Genomic DNA, 13166 nt, shown 5'->3' on the forward strand with positions numbered 1-13166 from the left:
AATTATGAAACAATAAATGCCTTTTTTGTTTTGTTTTCATATATGTATTTCAAGGGTAACACCATCGTGTGTGTATATTAATTAAGATTTTATAAGTTGAGTCGGGTTACTCCAGAAAGTTTAATAGCCAGGGTAAGATTTTTATGTTATTTTCATTCTATTATTGAAGCTTATTGCTTAAGACTATTTAAACGATTAAGGATATACATGTATACCTTTTATTGATATTTCAAAATAAATAAGCAGCATCTGGTTATATAAAACCAATAACAAAAGACTGAGTTAGCCAGTACATATCAGCGCCGACAACAGCTGACATTTCACCACACACCACTGTTACTCACCCCTTCCGTTGATGACCCCGCTATCAAATAGCATAAATCCAGTAAACCCATCGTCACTTTTTCTTATTTCGGATGAAACGAAACAGCGAGGATCATTCACACCGTACAAGTATCTAGCAAAGTCAAGATTTAAAAGAAAGTTTGATATTCTCCTATAAGATAATTCATCCTTGTCTAGGTAACCAAATACATTTGTTTTAAGATTATCTTTAAAGAATAATGAATCGCTATAAAAGTTTGATATTGAGTATCCTTCAAATTTGTTGATAATATTTGGTTCCCATCTATGCTGATTTTGACAATGATATAAATATTGCTTACACATAACGATACACCTCTGTAAGAGCTTTGTAAGGATTTGTACAATCTATGCGAAGAATTGTTTCCATGAAATATTTTAAAGTTGTTTTGTTTTGCCAGCACAAAACTTTGCTTTTATTAATGTACAACAAGTAGCTATATCAATTTTATGAAGCTGTCTTATAGACAATTATCTTAAGACGAAAGTATTTAAAAAAATAACATATTGAAAATACTATTATATAAAAGGTCATTAATGAACTGTCATTAATTTGGAGAAAAACAAACAATAAAAAAAACAATTGGGAAACAATACGAATATCCCAGTTGTTTAATTAAATATGTACTAAATAACTTAATAAAAGATTTTGAATACACACTGCAAACTTTATAAAAGCCGTATCTCTTATATTGTTGGTAGAAACAGATATGTATACATGTCTTAGTTATACATTTCGTGGAGCTATGTACTATGTTAAAGGACTTAGATATTGATACGACGACAACAGAATATTATCGTATCAATACAAAGTATTTGATTGAAACGTGTGAATACCTAGTACATAAGCTGTTCCCTTTCCATGCCCTAATACATATCGTAGATACATACGTACCGCCGAATGTTCCATGTAAACATCAACAACACTTCTACAGACGGAAAGCTGTACCAGTCCTGTGCAAGGACTAAAAAATCTTCCTCCACGGACTCAGTTTCTTGAATCTGCACAGCAAAAGGTTCGATAGATAAAGTTTAAAAACCAAACTGACAAACAGTATAAAAACGTATGAGACGAAGAAAACATTAGAACAAATTGAGACAGAGACGATGTTGACTACTAACGCCGCCTTGAAACTTGTCTTTATTAGTTATATATAGTTTGTTTGTATCAGTCCGCTTATTGTAGATACTAGTATTAATAAATATGACGCGAAACTATAATAAAACATAGCGTGGTATAAAATAAATAAGATTTTCGAAATGAAAAACATATAAACAAAGTTACTTTTCCTGTAAACAGATTGTAATATATCACCAACTGTAGTAAATAACTACCGTTTGTTTGCTGGTTCTAGGGAGAACGATTAGAGCTCCAGCAAGACCGTCTGTCCTTTGTACACCATGGTGAGAATGATACCAGTGTGTCCCAACCGGCTCCGCAAAAAACCTGAATCGAAATGGACACAATGAACGAGAGGGAAATAATGAAAACTTGCAAAAACTATATCATTCATTCACCGTTTCATTTTTAAATATCAACTTATTTGTAATTGAAAATTAGACAAAAGGAAATGGTAAGGGATAAACAAAAGACGAATTATATACATAGCTAGCATACAGAGTTAAGGTTATGTTAAAGTACCTGATTAATAGATTACGCTTCTACAACTTCAAATCAATCTATATACTTAACTATATATTAAAAAAGCCGGTACAAGAAAACTCTGCTCCTTCTACCTGTATGTAAAGGACTGTCCAGGACTGATAGGACACTGGCTAACCATGTCTACTCCGTCCATCCACGGCGTTCCCCTCTGATAGATACCATGCCAGTGGATAGTGACGCCTTCATTTACTAGGTCGTTTTTAACATTAACAACCACCTTCCAAGAAAAATGCAATATCATGTTTAAAACATCACAGATATATATGGCATATCATTTGACGCTAGTTTAAAAAAGTGTGCATTATCGTTTTTTAATCACAACGAAGTCCGACTGATGTATACTGATATATACATGTATATCATTTCAAATAAAACCTTCAATTCTTTGGTGTATTTTTTCTGTAATTTTATTTTTTTAAATACTAATGAAATGGAGAACTTCGAAGGGAGACAACTATTTTGAATACAATTAGGTGGTGTGATTATACCAATATTTGTATACTTACTTATATGTTTTAAACAATAAGGAAATTATCTATCTCTATTAGGAATGTGACATTGATAAGACTCATTCAAGCTGAAACTCAATAGCCTCTTGTAAGTGTCATGCATTTCTCGACGTATGTGTCAAGTTCACCAAAATGTAACGTTCTATAGTCGTTTTATTAGTTCTTAAGATTAAAACATAAATCAAGGAAAGCTATATGGACAAGACACCACGTTAAAGTGTTTATTATGATTTGATTGGCTATCATGTGGTATCTCCCTCTTATAACGGAATGCTGCTCATTGTTGAACCTTATTTGAGTGCGTTAATTGAATGTCAGCATACGTATAACGTGCGAAATAATTACCTGGCGACAGACCTAGTGCCAAATATAGAGAAAATACCAAATTACTTGTAGCTTATCGACAAGTGAGATAATAAAAAATTAGAACCATACTTTAATACTCAATTAATTAACTATAAAAAAAGAATTCAAATACAACCTACCTCCTGACCTTGGTAGACCACTATAGACGGTCCAGGAAACTGCCCATTTACAGTGTAGAGAATTTTATACTGACCATCTGCTGTTATGGTGTCGGTAATTGCTACATATAATAAACAAATGAATGTGTCCTATAATGTATACTAAAATATGTTTATTATATGGTAAGTATTACGAGCATTTTAATGGCAATAATTATACTCCATGTAAATATACAATCACATTTTGTTTTCTAATGGCGACCTACTTCATCACCGAAATAGACTGATCTTGTGTCATTCCAAATCTCATGGAAAGATGCTCAGCTCAGTTGGCGTATTTTCCAACGGTAAATATATCCATCAGATGATGTGCAGTTTTGCTTGTTTCCTGATGCATCACTCGCTAACCGATATGTATAATTATGTTGGTTTATTTGTTCAGTGTTCTGATGATTTGACGTTTTCTACGGCATTACGTCTGTAATAAATGCTGTACTCCTCCCGATATATAACGTTGATATACTCACTCCGTTACACGGACGGCATGCCTCACAGTTCATCAGTCCCATTATATACTGCAACCCTTTTTTCTGCTCATTCCCCTAGTATGTTTACACCTACGGAGTTAAGATGGTAATCTGGGATCACATTGGCTGTTCGATCGCCCCTAGACACATTCTTTTTTTTATAACCAAGACTTAATTATTCCTTGAACAGACGATTGTATTGAAATGAAAAAGAAAAGCAATTAGGCTAAGCGTATTAATCCGTAGGTGAAAGGTCAAAGAATGGAAGAGGCGGAGATTTGTTAAGTTATACTGGTGTTGCAAGTATTATTAATTTTTTTTTCATTCTACAAAAACTGAGAGCACAAGGTTAGCTTCCGATTTCACTTTTAGATCTTTTGACATAATTTGACTTATTAAAATGAAAAGAATCTCATCATCATCTATGTCGATCATATACACCCATTTCGTGTACATCAACCTCTTACTTAAATTTTAACTTATAACCTGACTTATAAACTGACCAACAGAGGAAGGCTTATTTCAAAGTTGTAAGGTTATATGTAATCTTATGATATCTATTTAACGACCATGAACTTTTCCTTACTTGATACACACATCCCGCACCCTCTTGTAATACGTCTAGATGCACACACACACACACACACACACACACACACTTTTTATAATTAATGAGCAGCTTCCTTTTTCTTTCTTTCTTTCTGAAATAATTTTGAAAAAGGGATTCAACAACATTTATCGATCAAGACCTATTTTGCACATCATGATCATGACGTCTAAATTTTATTTTATATTTCAAATACCTGGTAAATGCCCTTTAACCGATTTAAAAGTTCAAATTACAGTTTAACAACATGTCGCAACTCTTGCTGTTTTATAGCCAGATTTAGTTACGATATTACATAGATAACTCTGAATCACTTTGTTTTCACGACAGATGATCACTGTTGTGCGCGCATGTTATTTTCGTGAAGAGAACCGAGCTATTTCATTTTTGAACAAAAGTTCCATTTATAAATTAGTAACAGTATTGAAATAACATCATCTCATACACTAATTCAAATATAGTCAGCTGTACATGTGATAATAATGTGACGGACAATAACCTGTAGAGTGCAACGGTTACTCTGACGTCATACAGTACAACGCTTTATCATTGTTATAACAAGAACATGTTAATTAATCTATAATTTACCTTTTTATTAATACTATTTGATTATTACATTTGCTCTCTCCTGTAAGACCTACCTTCCAGGGTGGCTTCCTCGTACTCTTCACAATCAATCCGTTTGTATATGGTTTCGTTAGCATAAACTAAAGGAAATACACGGCCCACCTCTGTATCATTGCCGTGAAACAATAACATTGTCGACGTGTGGTTGATAGTCCAATTAAATTCACAAATTTCGTCGTCCTCGCTACAACTCGGCGTGACATGATGATCAAATCTTAAAGTTTTGTATCCAGAAACTAGATATACGCTGGTGATGATCAGGAAAGTAGTCGTGGACGCACGAATAGACATGTTCTTACAGCGAGTGGAATTTGTGAGACACTGAATACCCCTATATAATCATACGTTCCCAGCGGTTACCCCGTCAAAATCAACGGTCTTACACGTTGACCTACTTATTTTTTGCTTTGTGCGCGGTTGTTTTGTTAACATCCGTTACATAGCAATGTGTGCAGTGAGCTTGCACTAACAGTATGTCCATGCAGTTATGGACTAAGACCACAATTAATTGTACTATTTGTTTCATATTAACATTTAATTTCATATACAAATCTCAAGATTTGATTGCCAACTTTCCATCTTACCTGGTCGAGGGAGTAAAATATTAAAATTTCAACATAGCATGTTAGCCTTTTTCTTGAGATAATTCTTATTTAGTGGTAGAGGTAAACACAGGACTCATCACACAGCACCCTGCACATGTTACATATATATAACTACCTAAAGAGGGAGCCTCCATGTGGTGGTAGTCGGACAATGTTGTATCTGTGTATATTAAACCATAGCTTATACCCTCAAAAATATTATTTTGTGTTTTGTTTTCAATCAGGCACACATTTGTTTGTCTCTGTTTCTAGCGCGATTTTCACAGTAAATATGTGAAGTGAGTTTTTTTCTTAGCAAGAATATTGAAATATTATCTTTGAAACATAAACGTTTGTAGAAGTATCTTAACAAACAATAATCACTTAACGTCACTGGTGAATATTTGTGTAATTGCTAATGTAAGTGTCGTGTGGTAATGTGAATACATGTGTATGTGTGTATGGTGCAAGGGTTCTTGCTATCCGATAACGATATCTCTTTTTTTTGTTCAGATTACAATTTTAACACAGCTTAATGATACATTTTACCATAAACTGTTGCTAAATGTTTCGTAAAGCTTTGGATTTGTTTATACAATTATAACAATTTATTCTTTTTGTTGCATTTTTATAATATTACTGCACACTGCTAATTTCCACGAACACGAATAGTTCTAGCTCTCTTGACTGTTAAATAATCTTATAGTTATACAATATATCAAAACTGAAAAGTTAAAAAAACAAAGACAAAGAAAACGTTAATTTTGTAAGATGAAATAATGTTTATTGTAGGGAAAAGAGTATAAAAGATACACTTAAACAAAAAAGCACCAGTAATGAAACTACCTACAGTAGCTGAGTATTCCCTAAAAATGATGAAGCAGAAGTAATTGACAGATACGAAGGTAATAACGGACAAAAAATAAACAGAAATTTAATCTCCTTAGCTTATGAAAATTGTTCTTACAGGACTAATATCTTGGAAGTACACAATTTTGTAGCATTTTCATATCATATCATGACAATAACATGGTATAATATGTGATGTTAATGCAATGATGTATTTTCAAAAGGTCAAATAATAGTCCGAGCATAAATATGTAAACTGCACATTTATCGCAAAAATGGAAATTATTAACAGCAAATCAGGGGGAAACCTTGGGAAAACCCGGGAGATCAAACAATGTATAAACATTCATAAACTTGCTTTATTATAATGTTTCCCTGTAAACCACAAAAACATGTACTAATATTCCTACTACAAAAGCCATACTCGAAGTACTTACTAGTACTAGTATTCCTCTTACAATAGCCACACACGCCAGTACTTACTACACCTAGCATTCCCTCTACATAGCCAGACCATTAGTACTTTCTAGTACTAGAATTACTCCTACCATAGCCAGACCCTTAGTGCTTCCTAGTACTAGTATTCCTCCTACCATATTCAAACCCACAGTACTAACTAGTACTAGTATTACTCCTACCATAGCCAGACCCTTAGTACTGACTACTGCTAGTATTACTCCTACCATAGCCAGACACACAGTAATAACTATTACTAGTATTACTCCTACCATAGCAAGATCCACAGTACTAACTAGTACTAGTATTACTCCTACCATAGCCAGACCATAACTACTTACTAGAACTGGTATTCCTCCTACCATAGCCAGACCCTTAGTACTTTAAAGTACTAGTATTCCTCCTACCATAGCCAGACCCACAGTACTTTCTAGTACTAGTATTACTCCTACCATAGCCAGACCATTGGTACTGACTACTACTAGTATTCCTCATACCAACGCCAGACCCGCAGTACTCGCTAGCACTAGTATTCCTCCTACCAACGCCAGACCCACATTACCAACGCCAGACCCACGGTACGTACAAGTACTGGTATTCCTCCTACCAACGCCAGACCCACAGTATTAACGCCAGACCCACGGTACTTACTAGTACTGGTATTCCTCCTACCAACGCCAGACCCACAGTACCAACGTCAGACCCACCATACCAACGCCAGACTCACAGAACTCGCTAGCACTAGTATTCCTCCTACCAACGCCAGACCCACAGTACCAACGCCAGACCCACGGTACGTACAAGTACTGATATTCCTCCTACCAACGCCAGACCCACAGTACCAACGCCAGACCCACGGTACTTACTAGTACTGGTATTCCTCCCACCATAGCCAGATCCTTAGTACTTTTTAGCACTAATATTCATCCTACAATAGATGACCCTTATAACTTACTAGTGCTAGTACTCCGCCTTTCATAGCTAGACCCTGTATTAGTTTTCCTACAAAAGCCAAACACTTTGTACTATTTAATACTAGTCCTCCTACCATAGCCAGACCCACAGTACTTACTAGTACTAATATTCTTCCTACCATAGCCAGACTCTTAGTACTTACCAGTACTAGTATTACCCATTCCATAACCAGACACCCAATACTCACTAGTACTTGTATTTCTCCAACCATAGCCAGACACCAATCACTTACTAGTAATTGTATTTCTTCTACCAGAGCCAGACACCCAGCACTTACTAGTAATTGTATTTCTTCTACCATAGCCAGACACCCAGTACTTACTTGTTATTGTATTTCTTCTAACATAGCAAGGCCCCTCAGTACTTACTAGTACTTGAATTTCGCCTACCATAGCCAGACCCCGAAATCTGTTTATTTTAGTACTAGCATTTCCCAAACAATAACCGGATCATTGTTTACTGGTACATTGCCTAACATTTTTGGATTTCTCAATATCCACCTCACGTTTTTGGCCATATAGACATAGATATATTTTTAAATGTACTAGTTGCAAGTCAGCATGTTTTGGTGCACGGGTTTTTATATTGTGTTTTGCCATCTTTTGTGTAAAGATCACGAGGTAAAATATCACGAGACTAGCACAACTTTCCACATGAATGGTTTACTTTATGCCTTATTTAATGTTAACCTCGAAACGTTCTAGTTCTGCAGCGCACGTCGAGTAACTTGTGACACGTTACCATGTGATCAGTATATGTGGATCTGCCATATTAAGTTATTCTATTGTTGTAAAAAAAATAGCAAGTCCGATCAAGTACATTTATAGGCTAATAATCTTTAAATATCGAATATAGATAATACATGTAATATTAAGGCACTTTTCAACCAATTAGTACAAAACCCCCCTCTCTTTTTTGTTAATGTGTAAGATTATATACTGGTGTAAGAATGTTTGTCGTATTTGTTCATGTAAACATGGTTCCCAAATGTCTCTGGTTCTGTTCGTTCGTTGATTTCTATCCGCCGGTTGAGCTTGACTGCCTCGATGTTACTGATCTTATCGGTGTACTTGACTTTCACGTACAAAACAGCCAGGCTAGTGATGTTTAGTACACATAGTATACAAATCACCGCGATGTAGCTAGGCTCCTTCACCTTGAAATGGTCCCAATGTCCACAAGGCATGCTGTCGGAGGCTGAAATGGGAAATATTGGTAAAATAAATTGTTGGCGATGCATTTAAGTTTTTCTGAACTTCTAATTAAAAGAATAAAGTTATGTAAATCTTTTGTTTTAGGGAATAAAATAAAAGCACATGGCCCAGTATACTAAATGCTTATCATTACCATACTATGGTCTTTAAACGTGTTTCACTCCCCGTAACTCCTGTAATAATATAAATAGGGCTTCAATCAATGTTCTAAAATCTAAAAAGAAATCTATACGTTTACACATTAACTGCTTGGTTATTATCTGATTTTGACTTTACGATGATGTCGTTTTAATTATTGTCTAATATTTCAAAAATAACATACCTGTTTAATTGTCAGAAAGATGGACGTAACACAAACACACACATGTGTTTGTACTATTAAAAATTAACCGACCATTTCAAGTTTTAAGCCTTATAAAATTCGAATTTTAATAAAAGAATAAACACTTAAAAACGCGTTAACAAGCAATCACAAATAAAAAAGGAATAAATAATTCAAAATGGCACCTATATTGATTACTGAATTAATTCGAAAATTGAAGATATGTCTGGAAATAAAACTGGTTTTCACTAGTTAAGTCTGTGGTTTAAACTTTTATGTAAGAAAGTTAACTGTGGTGAGAGGATTAGTACGATATGTATCTTACTATGTCAATCAAAAACGATTTGATGAAAAACACAAATTGTATATATATTCTTTATTTATCATACACACTGTTATGAGTATCCTAAGCATTGTTATTTTTATCAATCATTTATTTTTGTTTGTGGCAACTATCTCTAGAATTTAACATATACAATACAGCTTTACATCCTGTTCTCTGTGACCATTTTTGTTACATGTTTGAAGTAATTTCTTCTTTCGTGTATAGGAACAGTATTAGATATGATTAAAATATTTAATTCAATTTGTCCATAAAATGATCCAGATAAGCGACATGAAAATATCAATGAAATTATTAATGCTCAACAATAAGTGTCTTCATATTTTTTCCCTCACGATTATAAAAAAAAATTCGAGAGAGTACTTTTGCGTAATTTTTTCAGGTAAAGCAAATTTTATTGTATGTTAACTTCCAGATGTTACATATGTTATTAGATAATCCACATTTTCAAAGGTACAGAAAACAATTATTAATAGAAGAACCCGTATTAAAATCCTTTTTAGATTTTGTTATGTACTTATCCAATCCAACGTCTCAGAAAGAGAAAGTGTTTCGTTATTTTAATGGCATAAACCTTGTAACATTGTGTTATAATGGTACAGATTAATAATATCTCTATCAATTCATATAACCAATTATTTTCTTACAAACTTATTAAAGCAATTAAAATGAATTGTTGTTGTGTTTTTAGTTACCTAAATCATTATTTGATAAAGATAATCGAGGATTGTCGGTACATATAATGTTTCTATCATGATACGCTCAATTTAAAAATTATTATCCAATTTTTTAAAATATCTACCAAATGCAAATGAAACAGCAGCTTTAAGACAATATGACCTAGGATTACCTGAGTTCAAAGTGCAAAAATAATCTAAATACATTTACACTTTTCGTACATGCGTCCTATGTTTATAGGATTGTTTATGCTCATTACATAACAAATGAATATAAAGTGTCGTCATATGACTGTTTTATTACATTGTTATTATTTAGTTACGTCATATGGTTGTTGCATCGCATTGTTACTACATATGTATCTAGTTACGTTACGTCGTATGACGGTTGTATACATGTGTTACTATTGTGCTTTGTCATATGACTGTTGTATTGCATTGTTACTTTGAAGTGTTGTAAAATGGCTGCGGTATTACATTGCAACTATTAAGTGTCGTCATAGGACTGTTTAAACTGATTGTTGTTTTTTAGTTTCATCATTTGTCTGATAAATTACATTTTTATAATCAAATGGCTCCTGTTTTACATTATTATTATTATTATGTGTCGTATTATGGCTGATGTATCACATTGTTACTGTTTAGTTTTGTCATATGACTGTTGTATTACATTGCTAATATTTAGCGTCGTCATATGAATTTTGTATTTCAGTGTTTGATTATTGAGTTGCATACGGCTGTTGCGTTACAGTGTTACTATTTACTGTCGTCATATGACTGTTGCTAAACATTGATTCTGTTAAGTGTCGTCATATGGCTGTTGCATTACATTCCAACTATAAAGTTTCCTCAAATAGCTCCTGTAATACATTGTTAGTATTTTGGGTCGTCATATGGCTGTGGTATTACATTGTTAATAGTATGTGTCGTCATATGGCTGTGGTATTACCTTGTTATTATTATGTGTCGTCATATGGCTGTTGTAGTACCTTGCTATTATTATGTGTCGTCATATGGCTGTGGTATTACCTTGTTATTATTATGTGTCGTCATATGGCTGTGGTATTACCTTGTTAGTATTATGTGTCGTCATATGGCTGTGGTATTACCTTATTATTATGTGTCGTCATATGGCTGTGGTATTACCTTGTTACTATTATGTGTCGTCATATGGCTGTGGTATTACATTGTTACTATTAAGCTTCGTCATATAGCTGCTGTATTAAACTGTTACTATTGTAATTTGTCTTTGCGTGTTTTAAAAAAATATGGTTTATTTTGTCCGTTTGTATAAACACTAAAGTACATTTTGTCTTTTTGTCATTGTGTATAGCCAATGTGGTATTTCTTTTTGTTGCATTTAAAATTGCTTTTTTGATAATTAACACTATGGTGTTTTTGTTCCTAAGACTTAACACTTTGCTTATTATTTTGTACTTGCCTATTAATATGTTAGTATTTTGTTATTGTCTTTTGATATTTAAGTGTTTTATCCTTGTCGATTAATATTTCAGTGTTTTATCCTTGTCTATTAAAATTTGTAATAGTTTGTTCTTATTGGTGAATATTCTAGTAGTCCATCTGTTTAATACTGTGTTATAATGCGTGCTGTTGTGTTAATGCTGTGTGTTGTATCTTGCTCTGGTACGTTAACATTGTGGTAACTTTATCTTTCAGTAATAATGCTGTGTAAATTTTATCGTGATGCTGAGGTATTTGTCCTTCTGATTTATTTGAAACAGTGACCTTTTTATATCATATTATTTTTTTTATTTTGTACAGAGCCAACTACGTTGAAATATATTGCTACAGTTGTCACATTAGTGTTATTTTATTATCACCTGTTGATTTATGACGATTTGGTTAGATGGAGACGGAGATTACAATCACAATATCTGTTACACACGATATACTCCAGTATATGTTAACAATGTCTCCTCGTGATTTACCTGGAATTTGGTCTGATGATAAGGTGTTGAGAAGGCTATTCCCTTTCAGAAGATTTGTCGAAGCACCTAGTGAGAAAAAGTTACCACATCCTTGTAGTCCTGATGGAGGGGTTGGCATCTGTCCAGTTTCTCCCTCTTGTAGAATGAGTGCCATCCCTGTTATTGCGTGGGGTTCCATATGGCAGTGCATGAACCAAAACCCTGGCAGTAGACGGTATGAGTTGTTTTAAGGAGGAGTAGATAAAGGTTTACTGTTCTCAGTTTATATGTTAGGTACAGAAGTAAGTCATGACTATCTTATGGATAAAATACCATAAAGATTTATTCTACTGATTGTAAGGGGAATATAAAGGATATTTAGAGGTTAAACGGGAAATGTTTAACGTTTTCTTTATGACATCTTTTTAGGTCCCTACAATAACAAAAATACCTATGCATCATAGACGTCTAGCGTAATCTATGGCCCCATTATCTAAAGATTGACATTTTTGAATTGGCTATTCAACACATTTTCTGGTATTATCACATTGATTATGCTCAGTAGTGTGCCTTATGGCTTTGTTGTCACAACCTTATTTCAAGCCGTGAAGACGTGACATATAATTGACCTATATGTACATGGTAGGTGGCGTCAATAAAGCAAAGGACGCTTAACATTATGGAACACCTGGTCTTATTACTTGGAATTAATTCCTTCGTGCGTATTTTGCCATAGTTTTATCAGTTATGAGTTTGAATTATGATTTAAATCACACCTAAATATTCTCTATGTTAACCGCCTATCAACTATCACTTAATCTTTTAAACTGTGTTGTGGCTTTCAATTACAGGGAGTAGAAAGTACTATTCTGATTGGTCGATATGATGATATAATGCTTATATCTGTTGTCTGTACACTTCATTTGCTTTTTATTTTCGTTCGACAAGCTAGACATATTGCTTCTTAGAAATTGGATTATCTAAACATAAAGCACAGCACATGTTAAGATATTATTGAACTATTACATATCGAAGGTTTAATTTATAAAATGGGG

At 33.7% G+C, this 13166-nt stretch overlaps 2 protein-coding genes across 6 annotated transcripts in view; both read right to left on the reverse strand.

The window, feature by feature from the left end:
- Window positions 1-5149, reverse strand: part of LOC110462666 (L-ascorbate oxidase-like) — a 12194-nt gene extending 7045 nt beyond the window's left edge. For both annotated transcript variants that reach the window (XM_021516746.1, XM_021516747.1), the window contains exons 1-6: window positions 4778-5149; window positions 3024-3124; window positions 2101-2246; window positions 1699-1810; window positions 1259-1365; window positions 345-457 (exon numbers count right to left, since the gene is read on the reverse strand). In XM_021516746.1, the coding sequence (XP_021372421.1) occupies window positions 345-457; window positions 1259-1365; window positions 1699-1810; window positions 2101-2246; window positions 3024-3124; window positions 4778-5054 (856 nt within the window). In that variant the 5' untranslated portion in view covers window positions 5055-5149. The remainder of the gene's footprint in view (window positions 1-344; window positions 458-1258; window positions 1366-1698; window positions 1811-2100; window positions 2247-3023; window positions 3125-4777) is intronic.
- Window positions 5150-6118: 969 nt separating this feature from the next.
- Window positions 6119-13166, reverse strand: part of LOC110462678 (L-ascorbate oxidase-like) — a 40369-nt gene continuing 33321 nt past the window's right edge. For all 4 annotated transcript variants that reach the window (XM_021516766.1, XM_021516768.1, XM_021516765.1 and 1 more), the window contains 2 exons: window positions 12133-12333; window positions 6119-8824 (listed from right to left, as the gene is read on the reverse strand). In XM_021516766.1, coding sequence (XP_021372441.1) covers window positions 8559-8824; window positions 12133-12333 — 467 coding nt within the window. In that variant the 3' untranslated portion in view covers window positions 6119-8558. The remainder of the gene's footprint in view (window positions 8825-12132; window positions 12334-13166) is intronic.

Source organism: Mizuhopecten yessoensis, unplaced genomic scaffold (genome assembly GCF_002113885.1).
Source record: "Mizuhopecten yessoensis strain PY_sf001 unplaced genomic scaffold, ASM211388v2 scaffold10821, whole genome shotgun sequence".
Classification (NCBI taxonomy): domain Eukaryota; kingdom Metazoa; phylum Mollusca; class Bivalvia; order Pectinida; family Pectinidae; genus Mizuhopecten; species Mizuhopecten yessoensis.